This window comes from Panonychus citri, unplaced genomic scaffold (genome assembly GCF_014898815.1).
Source record: "Panonychus citri isolate SS breed McGregor unplaced genomic scaffold, ASM1489881v1 Contig00028, whole genome shotgun sequence".
NCBI lineage: Eukaryota > Metazoa > Arthropoda > Arachnida > Trombidiformes > Tetranychidae > Panonychus > Panonychus citri.
Window position 1 is genome coordinate 1,885,929 of NW_026515433.1, and position 13,361 is coordinate 1,899,289.

At 32.9% G+C, this 13,361-nt stretch overlaps 1 protein-coding gene across 4 annotated transcripts in view; it reads right to left on the reverse strand.

The window, feature by feature from the left end:
• Positions 1–27: 27 nt before the first annotated feature.
• Positions 28–13,361, reverse strand: part of LOC128396812 (BDNF/NT-3 growth factors receptor-like) — a 28,635-nt gene continuing 15,301 nt past the window's right edge. For 3 of the 4 annotated variants that reach the window (XM_053357435.1, XM_053357434.1, XM_053357433.1), the window contains 4 exons: positions 5,160–5,245; positions 4,591–4,709; positions 2,870–3,423; positions 28–2,164 (listed from right to left, as the gene is read on the reverse strand). In XM_053357435.1, coding sequence (XP_053213410.1) covers positions 1,796–2,164; positions 2,870–3,423; positions 4,591–4,709; positions 5,160–5,245 — 1,128 coding nt within the window. In that variant the 3' untranslated portion in view covers positions 28–1,795. The remainder of the gene's footprint in view (positions 2,165–2,869; positions 3,424–4,590; positions 4,710–5,159; positions 5,246–13,361) is intronic. The other variant, XM_053357437.1, reaches the window with a different exon arrangement.

Genomic DNA, 13,361 nt, shown 5'->3' on the forward strand with positions numbered 1-13,361 from the left:
AAGAAACAAAATAATGGATAATGAAAGTGAAGAGATCGACTTAGTTTATTTATTTATGTTTCTTCAAATTTTTGGTCGAAAATTAATTCTTAATTGTTGTACAATTTACCATTTAATCTGATTCGATGATTATTATTACAATTGTTATCATAGAATTAATTGTTGATGATAATTGTTATTTTCCTTTGGTGAATAATTTACAAGAGTTGATGTCGCTAATTAACAATTCCAAGTTGATATAACTTTTCAATTCTGAGCAAATTTAACATTAACTTTGGCTCCACAGAAGATGATGATAAATATTAATTACAATGATTAACTTAATGATAGAATTATGATTCTGCAGAATGGGTGATAAAATAGTTTACAATTAAATGATTGTTTGAGAGAAGAATTGATTTTAATAAAGTTATTACATTAGAAGGGAAAAGTTAATGATGATAACGAAATCTCTTTCTAATCTTCTTCCTGAACAATTAACTAATTAATGGAAGAAAAAAAAGTTGTTTATTCAAAAGTATTAAAACTTTTCTTGGAAACATTTCTCATCTTGTCTCCTTATATTTGATTATTCAGGTTAATCAATAATTCAGATGAAACTAATGATAATATTGAAGAATACGAGTTAACAATGAAAGGAAGATCATCAATTAGGTAAGTTTATCATCTCTTTCAATCATCATCATTTATGATCGACATTGATGAATAATATTCAATAACATTGAAGAATCGAGTCCAAGATGAGTGAGATAAATACAGAAATAGGATGATGATGAGAGAGAAAGATGATAACCATCAATGATCTTCATCATTTACTTATGAAGAGAAACATATAAAAAGATTATCGATAATGATGATTAGAGACTAGAAGATGAATCTCATTCATTGAGCTTTTTACTGAACGAAACAATTGATTCAATGTTCAATTCATTTTCCTTTTTCATGAAAATCTTTCAACAAGAACTTGAGTCAATTGAGTTTCTAACACAATCTTTGAGTGTTTCAACTGGTCAATCACAGAGAGATAATCAATGTGACAAAGTTGATTGTTGATGAGTAAAAAATGGTGTTGAAAAAGAGGATAAGGAAGTAGAAGATGATGACAACCAAAGAGATGAAGATGAAGATGAAGAAAGAGAGAGTAAATTTATCCCGGAAAAGATGAAGATGAAAAGAATTGACGAAATCAATTAGTTTGATTCTTTGAGAGAAACGATTGATTTTCTTGATTGTTTGTCCATTTCTTTGATTTCGTTGGTGAGATTAGTGTTTGGGATAATTTTAATTTTCTTTCATAATTCGTCTCATCTATTTTCGTCCAAATTAAATTGAGTGATTAACTTAATCCTTTGCACTTCGATTGGTATTAATATTGATTAGATTCCTTCATCGGGATCGCTTATGGTTCCAGTCTCATTTGATTTCGGATTTAAATGATTAGAAGGTGAGGATTATCATCTTGATTAACTGTCGATTGTCATTTAAGATTTATGATCAATTTCCTCGAACTGGTGAACAGAAAAGTTGCCACTTGGTGACATGAATTCCAAAAGTGTCGAAATTAATAAGTTAATCATTTCCAGAGCAAAAACAACACAATTATCAACCATTTCTAAATAGTAATCATGATAATTATCAACAATCAGAATTGTTATTGCTTTAAGAAAAAAGTACCATCGTTGATTAACCGTTATTCGAGATGTAATCAATGTGATAGGTTTACAGTTGTCTCACCGAGTTAATTGTCTACTCTCTCTCTCTCTCTCTTTCTCTAATTGTCAATGTAACAATTTATTCACCTCATTATATGAGAATCAACGATTGATTTATCATCAATTAAAAGAGCTTCTTCTTTGACAATCTCTCGAAGACGCGAATGAACCTCACTGGCAGTTATCCGTTTGAACGGCGATTCAACCCAACAATTGGACATGAGTTCGTAAATAATATTGGGACAGTCTTCCGGTTGGGCCAATATTTTACCTTCGACAACTTCCTTAATCACTTCTTGATTAGATAATTCATAGAAAGGCTGCTTTCCATAGGTGAATATCTCCCATAGGACTACACCAAAAGACCATATATCAGATTGAACGGTGAACTTTCTGTAGACAATACTTTCTGGAGACATCCACCTTATTGGTAACATGGTTTGACGTCCAATCTAAATTAACCAACATCGAAAACAACAATCAATAATTAGTTAAACATCAAATCAAATGAATCAAGTGTTGGAGTAAATAAAAACCCACTCAAGATAAACATGATCACCATTGATGTCACACAGACTAATTGATGATCAATATTACATGTATCATTATGATATAATAATAACCTTTGAACTGGTTAATTTTCATGACAATCAATTTATTGACAGTTAACCATTGATTACCGGTAGAACTGGAAAGTTAATCATGATTACAATGTTTTCTATTTTTGATTCAATGGTGAGTTGATAAGATTTGCTTTTCTTGTGGATAAATAAAAATAGCTCTTGATTAACTATCTTATTCTTAATCATAATCTATCGTTAGTGATTAAATCAAATGACATTCAATTAGTTTCCCTCATGATCCTCATGAAAACTCAGCAGGATATCAATAGTCACACGGTAATATGAATTTCTTTAGATTCTGATCAAGGTTAATTCATTAGAGTGAATTAAATCAATCAAAGTTTCCTGTTCAATCAAATTGGATAACAATCAAATTAAACCAATTTTCTTAAATTTCGTCTGCTTTTCAATGATCATTCAGCTAATAGATGTTTTTAATCATCACAATTTAATGATAATCATAGTGATCATCATTTGTATCTCCTCGTGATAATTAATATGATCGTTGATTGTTGATTGTTGACAATAAATTACCTTGTAATAATCAGTTGCATAGAGATCCCTGGACATGCCGAAATCACCGATTTTAACCAGCAATTGGTCACCGACTAAACAGTTTCGAGTGGCCAGATCACGATGGACAAAATGTTGTAACGATAGATATTCAAGGCCTGCAGCGATTTGAACGGATATTTTAAGTAGATCAGAGTAGGTAAGTTTATCGAATGTGGACATTTCCGATTCCGATATTTTGATCAAATTGTTGGACCAATCTTTGGCTCTCAGGTAATTGTTTAGATCACCGAATTTCATATATTCGATGACCATCATTAAGGGTTCACCGTCAATCGAAATTCCATAAAATTGAACGATATTAGTGTGAGTTAAATTGGATAGAACTTCGGCTTCCCGTTCGAAGTCTTTTCGTACTTCAGGCTCACTCGAATCTTTAAGTGTTTTAATCGCTGCTAAAGTTGAGTCTTCGTCGGGTTTAAGAGATTCAACTGTACCAAGAAAAACCCGACCAAAAGCACCTTCACCCAATTCACGTAGGAAATTTATTCGACTCCTTTGGATTAACCTTAATCCTGTCGAGAAAACAACAAGGAAGGATTAACAGGGAGGAGAAAATTATTCATTTAAATGTAAAGGAATTAGTTAACTGTTGAATCTTTAGTTTCTTAGTCTTTAGTTAATTTTTTGTCGTATCTTGATTTGTTATCGTTTACAGAAAAAAAATTAGTTAACAATCAAGGTCAGAAATTAAATCTACCTGACAAAACAATAATACTTTCCAATTGGATAATCAGCTGATTGATTAGACAATATGAAGATTGGGATTGATTAATATTTAGCTTAACACGAATTGACAATCAACAAAAATCTTAGTTGATTTTTTTTCGGACAATAATGATGATCATTAATTACAATCAAGTCTGTCATTATCATTTTCTATCTGCCTGTTATAAACTTGATTTCATCCAATTAAACTGACTATTAATAGACTCATTTACTTACGGTTACAATTATCTTAATAACGACTTGTTAAATTAACAATTAGTTAATCATAGTCTAGATTTTCTCTTCCTCCTCAATAATCAACAATTAACAAAATACTGAAATCATTTTAACATTGACGATGTGAATAAGTAAATTGTTTTTAACTAAATTAACTCATAAAATTGTTACCAAAATATGAAAATTAAATTAAACGAAAACCTTGGCAAATAATAATGATTAAAAGTAATACAACAACAACAATTAATGGAATAATATAGTTCCAAGTTAATTGTTGAAGGTGTAATCGTTTATCAAACTCGAAGACTATATTACATAAATGTCCAAAAAAAGTTCGAAATTTTGAAAAAAGTTTGGATCTCATGATGATGGATTTCAATTTCCCTCATTGTTCAATTCATATTCTTTGTCAATATTTGATTAAATTGTGGGTGAAACTCAACGATGATGATGATAATCATGAGATTATCGAAAAGTTATCAATAACCTATCATCATTTTCTGATGAAAAGACTATCATGATTATCAGAAAAACCTTCAAGTTGTCAATAATAATGAGAAGAGGATAAGTAAAGAAGAGAGAAAAAGATTGAACAATAACATGAAAATCACACAGAGAACTCAGGTAACCATTGACAACTGAACAATAATCAAAATAAATAAAAATCGAAAGAAAAACAAAACAATATAAATAAATAATCCCCATGAATAGTAATCATATTTATATTTAATTCTCACCTGAATCAGAATAGAGAGAATCCTTTGTTGGTGAATAATTTGGATTTCGAATCATTTTAGAAGCATTCAAAGGTATCTTCTCACGTATGGCAATCTCGAGTGTTTCATTCTTATTAATTCTGTATATTAATCATATATAAATTTACAAAAAAAAAGGAACGAAGAAAATAAATAACAATTAACAATTAAAAATCGAATCGAAAATCAGTGTGAAAGAAAAGAAAATGAAATTGGCGCGTAAAAAGAACAAGAGATTAAGTCGAAAAGGATAAGCGAGATGGCGACGCTTATGCGAGAAAAAAACGTTAATCATTTTAATTGTTTTGACTTTTGTTTTCTATTGATTTGGTTAATTATGTTAATTGATTAATTGTTTCGACATTTATTCCTTTTGATTAGTTAATTATTGTGATGAGAAGATATTTATATTCGCCTTGTCTAATATTAACTCTTTTGTTTTTCTCTTTTCTCTTTTCTCTTATGTTGAATTAGTTTGATTAACTTGTTCTTCTTGTGGATTTTTACTGTTTCTTAATTGTCTTGATTTTCTTTTTTATTTATTTACTAACCTGTCATTTTTACGATGGATTATTGATAATATTATGATAGAAGAGAGAATAAGAGCTCCACCAAGGGATCCAATCAATATGACAATCTAAATATGGAGATGGAAAGTGAGAGAGGGAGAGACAAAGATGATGGATAAGAAGACGGAAAAAAATCAAAGTGTTAATCAACAATAACACAACAAAGTTCAATTGATTTGGAGAAATTTACTTTTCTATATTTATGGACAATCTAGTAAATTGATGAAAATCCAAGGTAAATAATTAGACCGATTATTGAGTCAGGTTAATTGTTGAAAAGTTTACTAATGTGTTACATTTTCTCTTACCAGTTTTGCTATACAAAAAACTTACGCAACTGATCAACTAATCAATAGTTTAATTGGAAAAGCAATTAATTGGTACAAACACTTACACAAATCTATTATATCCATTCATATTTGCCTTCACCTTTGTACAGGGTATAAAAGAACTTAACATTTCAGAGAACTGGACTTTCTCCCATTGATTGTTAGTCAATTTACCGTTACAATTAAACAACAAGGGAATCCAATCCACCTATTAGCCCAGTTTTCACATGCATGGGAAAATAAGCCTGGTGAATTTAAACACAGTTTATCAATTTAATAACAATTTTATCATTATTGTTAGGGATTCTCTATGCGAGAGCTCAGTATAAAGATCGTATCGGAACAAAATAACTTTTATTGAAACACTAATTGAAGAGGCTTTAGTTGGTGGTAGTTTTAAGGGTGGTTTAGATAGAAAGCACAATGAGAGATTTTGAATAGGGTTAATTAAAGGACATAAGGGTAAAAGGTTAAGGGGTTTAAGGATTAACCTTGAATGACAAAATATTAACTATTAATGTAATGTTAATGGAATGTGTTTGTAATTGAAAAAGGTTTCTTATTTATACTTTAAACAATGAGTCCCTAGAGATAAATGTGATGTAAGCAATGATTGAGAGGGACGATGTACTAATTACAGCAAAAATAAAGCTAATCCCCTAACAGAGCCCCGTTGTTGCTGTTGGTCCAGTGTGTCAAGTGTAAGGTCAAGGGTTAATCGCCATCTCGAGTGTCGATTGATTGTTGATCTCGATGCCACTGGTTCAACATTTCCGATATTGGCTTTGTTTTTGGATTCCAATTTGAACTCTTCTTTTGTATACATTGAATATGTTCAGATCTACTTCTGTATACGGTGGTCTCTCTGTCACATCATCATGATCACAAAGAAGCTTTGTGTCAAATGATCCTGATGGTTTTCCTCCTGGAAACGCTGATTTTCTTAATATAAAAGGCCAATCATTGATTCGTTCCATGATGTTGTCGATGTGTCTTGCCATTTGTTTATTTGGAGGATAACGGACATGAGGAAGAGGAAGTTGTAGGAAAGGTGCTTTCCTTGCAGCTTCATGAGTCTCTTCAAATGACTTATGGTCAACAAGATATGCGAATAGCGTAAATCCGGCATCTACCACTGGAGAGTGACAATCTTGTTGAATTATTTTTCCAAAGAGGGCAAATGTTATGTACTTTAGGGCTAACATTTCACATGGTTGTCCTGCAGCATCAAGTTTGCACGAGTAATAATAGTTAACATCTCGAACTTTTGGTTCGATGATCGCCCAATCATGATGATCGAAGCATAGAGACACGAAATCATTTATTCCACCAGCAACTATGATTCGGTCAAATTGTAGTAAAATTTTGATGATTGTTTTCCTTTGCTCTTCAAATGATTTTGCACCTTGAGTGACTTCAAATGAGACTCCATGAATTTTCGTATTCATTTCGAATATTGATGCTTTTGGATATCTAATGAGATCATTGAAACAAATATTTGCATGAGTGTCTACAATGGCAACCCAGCATGGATAAGATTCTTGTCCTCTGGATGTTGTCACAATACACTTCTCAATATCTATTGAGCACACTTTGAGTTTCTTTTCATCGAGTTCGTCCCAAGCCTTGTAGATTCTTCTTCGATGAATATTGTCTTTTATATTTAAAACGTTGTTCTTGTTGAATTGTTGAATGTTGATTTAGAAAATCAAGTGTTGCTAAGAATCTTCGCAAATCTTGATTGGACTTTTTACCAGTTTCAGCTCGTTTTGCTAGTCGTCTTTTATTTCCAAGAGCGTTTTTCCTTTTCTTTCCGTGATATTCTTTTCTAATTGTTTCCATTGGCACAATGACTCTCTTGTTCGCACCAGCAGGCTTTCTAGTTGGAAGTATCTCCATTTTAATCTTGGGAGGAGATGAAGATTCTTCATCTTCTTCCGGACTGTCATCGATTAGATCTTTTTCCGGAGCTGAAACTTTCGCTGCGATGGCATAACCAGTATTCCAATTTCCCCATTCATCTTTATCGGCTAATGTCGGCTCGTTCCAATCGTCCCAAATACCTTTGGTCCAATCGTCATCGACTGATGCGCTTGTTGAAGCTCTTTGGCTTTTAGATGAATGTTTTGTTGGCTTATTTAAACTTTCCTCTTCTCGAGTAAATTCATCATCTTCTGCGTGCCAGAATTCAGGTCCCAACTCTTCCTCTATCGGTAAAGATTCTTTACTGGTAGAAGGCTGAGAGATGATTTTCTTTCGATTTGAATCCAATTACGGTTGTTCTCACATGTAATGGATTAAGTGGATCAATCTTCTTTCAGCTGTGAATCCACTTGGAGGAACAAATTCATTCGGTATTGAATCATGAGTCTTTTGTCAAAGGTTTCATAGAATTCATCTTCGGTTAACTTTTGTTGAGCGTATTTTGTAATGATGCGAAATTTTCTCCTTGTTTTTCTAATTCTTTTTGGTGGAAGTAGTAATAGTTCAAAACGGATAACACTTTGTACTCTTTGTCTTTACAATTCGCAAGATGATGTAAGATGTCATAGTATTTTCCATACTCTTCACAGTTGTAGGATCGGCACTTCAATTAGGCGACTGAACAGTGAAGATTCTTCACTGTTTAGTCCCATTGTTTTCGTTAGCGATGATAGTGGGCACTTAATACACAGGAAGTGTTTGTTGTCAAGTTTTTCTAGATCTGGATTCATGTTTCCTTTCATTCTATGGTCCAAAGAATAGAGAAGAATGATACAGTATCGGCAGTAGAATGATTTACATTCTGAACATTTCATTGGGTTCACGGGAATGTGATTACAGAATTTGCAGGCTAATGAAGTTAACATGTTGACTTGGCTCATGTTTGGTTTCTCATGTAAAACTAGTCCTGGGAGATAGAAAACGACAGGTACGCTTCTCCATTCATCACCGAAAGTTCTGACCAGTTTATCCATGACCATTTCGTTCAACCATTTGTCTTGAACTTTCCAGATTTTTCCTTGCATTTCCATTTCCAATGAAGCTTGACACTTTCTTGACAATTGATTTATCGGATTTGGAGAAAATGTTGATTGACCTGAGGTGAAGATTCTTCTCCTCAGGAGCAACTAATTTGCTCTGTTTAAACACTTTGTAGGTTTTTAACTTTAAATTTGTTAAATTTATCTTGTCAATTCAATCAAAATATGGTGAAGATTCTTCACGTTTTTGATTCACAAATAAGAATAATACAAAATCAGAATTTTGGACACAAAGAAACATTGTTACAATTTGTTGAACTTGATTGATGAGCAATTAGCACAATAATCAAGGTTAATTAAAAGAGAATAGAATATTCAAAAAAAATTTCTATTCTGCGCATGATTTGTTTCTATGGTTACGCTGTGTTAGCTTTTTCTCGTTAGCTTGTTTACTCTCTAGTATTAATTGTGACGGTGATTAAAGGATTAAGAGAAAGACTCTTTCTCTCAATTGATTAATCTATTTTCTAAATTGTGCTTAATAAGGGTTTAAGTGATTAATTGTTAAAAGGGGTTGAAAATTGTTAGTATTAAAAGTAGTGTTTCTTTTACTTCATCGGGTGAAGATTCTTCACTCGATGACGTTCCGAATACGAAGTGGGCAAGAGAACAATTGATTTAATTTTGTTTTCTCGGTCTTCTTTCCATTTGATGTGTTGGCCAAATACGTTTCTTTCGAGTCTTCTTCCTTGTATTTGCACTATTCACATCACTTTCTTCCACTTCGGTTTCACTTGATTCGTTGAAATTTATTGTTTGTTGAGCTGTGTTTGGTTGATTGTTCAATTGTATGTTCGGTTGATTATAAAGCTGAATATTAGGGTTTCTGATTTGATTGTTTAGATGAATATTTGGTTGATTGTAAAGTTGAATGTTTGTTGCACATGGAACCATGGAGGAAGATTCTTCCTCTGTTGGTTCTGACACTAATTGTTGTTGACTAGTTGTTTCATTCATAACAGTTTGATCAATTTGTTGTGATTGATTAGATGGTTGTTGTTGCGGTATTGTAACTGGTAACGTAACTGTAATCGGTTCAGTTTCTTGTTCCAATGGTTGACTTGTTTCAGGTGATGAAGATTCTTCATCACTACACTGTACATTTTCATGTGATTTTTCATTTGATGCTGATTGTTTAGATGAGGAAGATTCTTCCTCATTCACTACAATAGGATGTTTCTTGAGGAGAATTTCATGATTTGATGATTTAGGTAAATTTGCTTTCTTTATACGATCATAATTTAGAACTTTCACTTGTCCATTATAAACGTTGATAATTTTAGCGGCTGATTCATATGGTTGTAATACAATGAATTTGCCAAAGAATTTTCTTTTTGTAATTTTAGCACCAGTGGTATAAGGTACGGGTTTGATTCGCACGATATCACCACGTTCATATGATGGTTCTTTTAATGTTTCATTTCGTTTGAAAGCTGATTGCTCAGAAGAGTGGATGATTTTCTCTCTTACCTCCTCTCTTGCTTGATGAATGTTTTCTTCTTTATAAAGTGGATCAATTTCCAATTCATTATGAGCTAAGGTTCTTGGCTCATAATTCAGGAGTAGTTGAAATGGTGATTTACCAAGATTTGGTTTAATCGAAACATTATAACTATAAACTAGAGCTTGAAAGTTTTTATCCCATTCACATTCATTTTCTGTATAAATGGTAATTCTTGTTTTAATAATACCGTTGAGTCTTTCGACTAATCCATTTGTTTGAGGGTGATAGACCGTGGAATTAAGAGTCTTAATTCCATGGCTCTGAACAAATTCAAGAACTTCTTTGCGGTGAAAATTTGTCCATTATCAGTTTGAATGATTTTAGGTCGACCGAATTGATGAATTATACCTTCGATGAACACTATTACGTCTTTTGATGATCCTTTCTTGAATGGCTTTGCCACACCGAAACGAGTTAAAACGTCGATTGCGACAAGAGCATATTTGTTACCACTTTTAGATGTAGGGAAAGGTCCAATCATATCAATTTGAATCCTTTCAAACGGAGTGTTAGTACAGGCATTGGTTTTGCTTTACCTTCTTTGTAAGTTTTGAATTTGAACTCCTGGCATTTTCACAACCAGATACTTTCTCTTTAATAATATCTTCCATGTTTGGGAACCAGAAATCTAATGCTATCTTTTGAAAGGTCGGCTTAGTACCGAAATGACCAGCTTCAATAGAGTTGTGGTATTGATTGAAAATTTTGTTGATTAGTGAATCAGGGAGATAGAAACGGCAGCTTCTGTCGTTTCTTAATGCGTACAGAATTCCATCTCTGACTTGAAATTTTCGAGTCATTCTTCCTTCTCTTAACTCTTCTTTGATCATATTACATCTTGAATCGTTAAGTTGATGAGTAATTAATTCAGATTGATTACCTTTTTCGAGATTTGGTGTTTTACATGAACGGATGAACATCTTTGCTTGTTCTCGGTCCAATACATCGAATTGACGAACGAAACCTAAAAGAATCTTTTGGGTTTCGTTCTCAACTATTCTTGTTTCTTCTAGTAGTTCCATGTCTTCCAATAAAACATCGTCTTTATCAGGATAAACACAATTTAAATATCGATCGTAGTGATCATCTTCCATTTCACCTTTTGTTTATGGGACCACTCGTTGGAACGGGAAAACAATCCGCTGGATGTTTTCTCCTTTAGATATTCAACATCAAAATCAAACTCGGCTAAATCGTTTTGCCATCTCATGATTCTGGTTACTTTAAATCTTGTTTTCTTGAGTTCACACAGGGCACAATGATCAGTCACAACTGTGAACTTTTTATGTCGTAGTAGATGAGCGAATTTTCGACAGGCATATACCACAGCAGCACATTCTTTTTCGGTGACTCTGTAGGCATATTGATATTTTTAGTTTGCAGCCGAAGAAGTAAATCGATTCCAATTTCCATCTTCGTCTTTTTGAGTTAGAATACCTCCGATTGCTACAGCTGAGGCATCAACGAATAATTTAGTTTCACGATTTGGATAGAAATGCGTTAACAAACACTTCTTGGTTAACGCTTCCTTGAGCTTTTCCCAACTTTTCAGTTGTTCACCTTTAATTTCAAATGAAATACTTTTGTACTTGTTTTGTACTAATTCTTGTAGAGGAGCTGCAATGGCAAAATTTTCGATGAAGCAGCCAAAGTAGTTGAATAAACCAAGATGAGAACGGATTTGAGAATAAGAGCTGGGAGGATTAAGATTCTTAATCCTCTCTATCTTTTTAGGATCAGGTTGGACATTCTTACCAGACACTAAATGTCCTAAACACACAAATGAAGTAACACCAGCTTGTAGCTTTTCAATGCGATTTTTAAAGCCGTAAACTTTGAGAGCTTTAATAACCTTTTTCATGTTCTCACATAATTGTTCAATTGTTTTTCCGTAGATGACAATGTCATCAAAATAGCCAAAACAGCAGGTATATTTTAAATCACCTAATACTTTGTTAATCACTTCCTGAAAATAGGAAGGAGCATCAGCTAGACCCATTGGAAGACGTCTGTATCTGTAGACTCCATCTTCGGTAACAAAATTTGTTTTATCCCTCTCCTCAGGAGGTATTTCAAGTTGATAATAGCCTTGGGCTAGGTCTAGTGTAGTAAAAAATTTATTACCTTTTAATTGATTTATGGCATCATCAATGTTAGGCATTGGAAATTGACGTTTATTGATGAGTTTGTTTAATTCGATGTAAGATGTTACCATTCGCCAGGTTCCATTTGGCTTTGGTACGACGAAAGCAGGAGCACCACCTCCGGTGTCCGAATTTTCAATGATTCCATTTTCTTTGAATTCACGAATAATTTTTCTCATTTCTTCTCGCATCTTTTCGCTTGATCGAAATGGTTTACACTTTGGAATATCTTTGTTACCTATGTCAATCTTGAAATTGGTGACATGAGCAGGAACACAACCTAAGTCATATTTGGTAGAGGAGAAAGAAGCTTTCTCCTCTATCAGGACTTGATAGATTTTTCTTTTATCTTCTTGAGATAATTCAGGATTGATTTGAGCATATAAACGTTGATTCACATTGTTTATATCTTCTGGTAAATCGATTGAGTTTTCTTGGAATTCCTCAATATGATTAATCAAATTTGAAGAATCAAGAGGATATTCATGATGAAAGAATTTCACAAAATTTACTTTGGGTTTACTGGGTAATGAGTTGATGTGGTTGATTGGTAAATGAACTAACTTTTTCATATCAAATGATTCATCATACCATTTTGTTAATAGTCTATGGACATCACATAGATCAGGAATTTCCAATTTAATGTTGTATTTGTTGTTTAAATTGAATTGATATAAGTCATAGGGTTGACGAGGACCACGAGCCTTAATGATTAACTCGGTGTACTTGATGATGTTTTCACCTAAGATGATGTCATTGGATAAGTCATCAATGACATAAGCAGCCATAATTGTTGATTCATTTCCTTTGCACACTTTTATTGGTACAAAGTATTCACAATTAACTGTTGACGTGTTGATTGCTTGGAATTTAACACTGAAAGGGTAGGCTAGTAAACCAATTCTGCTGGCAATAGCTCTGTTGATTAGAGTTGTACAGGCCCCAGTATCGATGAGACCTCGAACTTTAACATTATTGAAATTAAAAGTTACCATTGGAAATCGCAATTCATCCGACATTTGCACTGAATTGGTTCCAACCATTAATTTAGCGACGTTGATAACATGATTATTTTCATTGACTGGTTGATCAAATTCAACATAATTCACATTTTGATTTGATACCAATTGTTGTTGATTTGGGTTGACTTGTTGATTTGAACTTGGGTTGGAAGAGATGCTCTT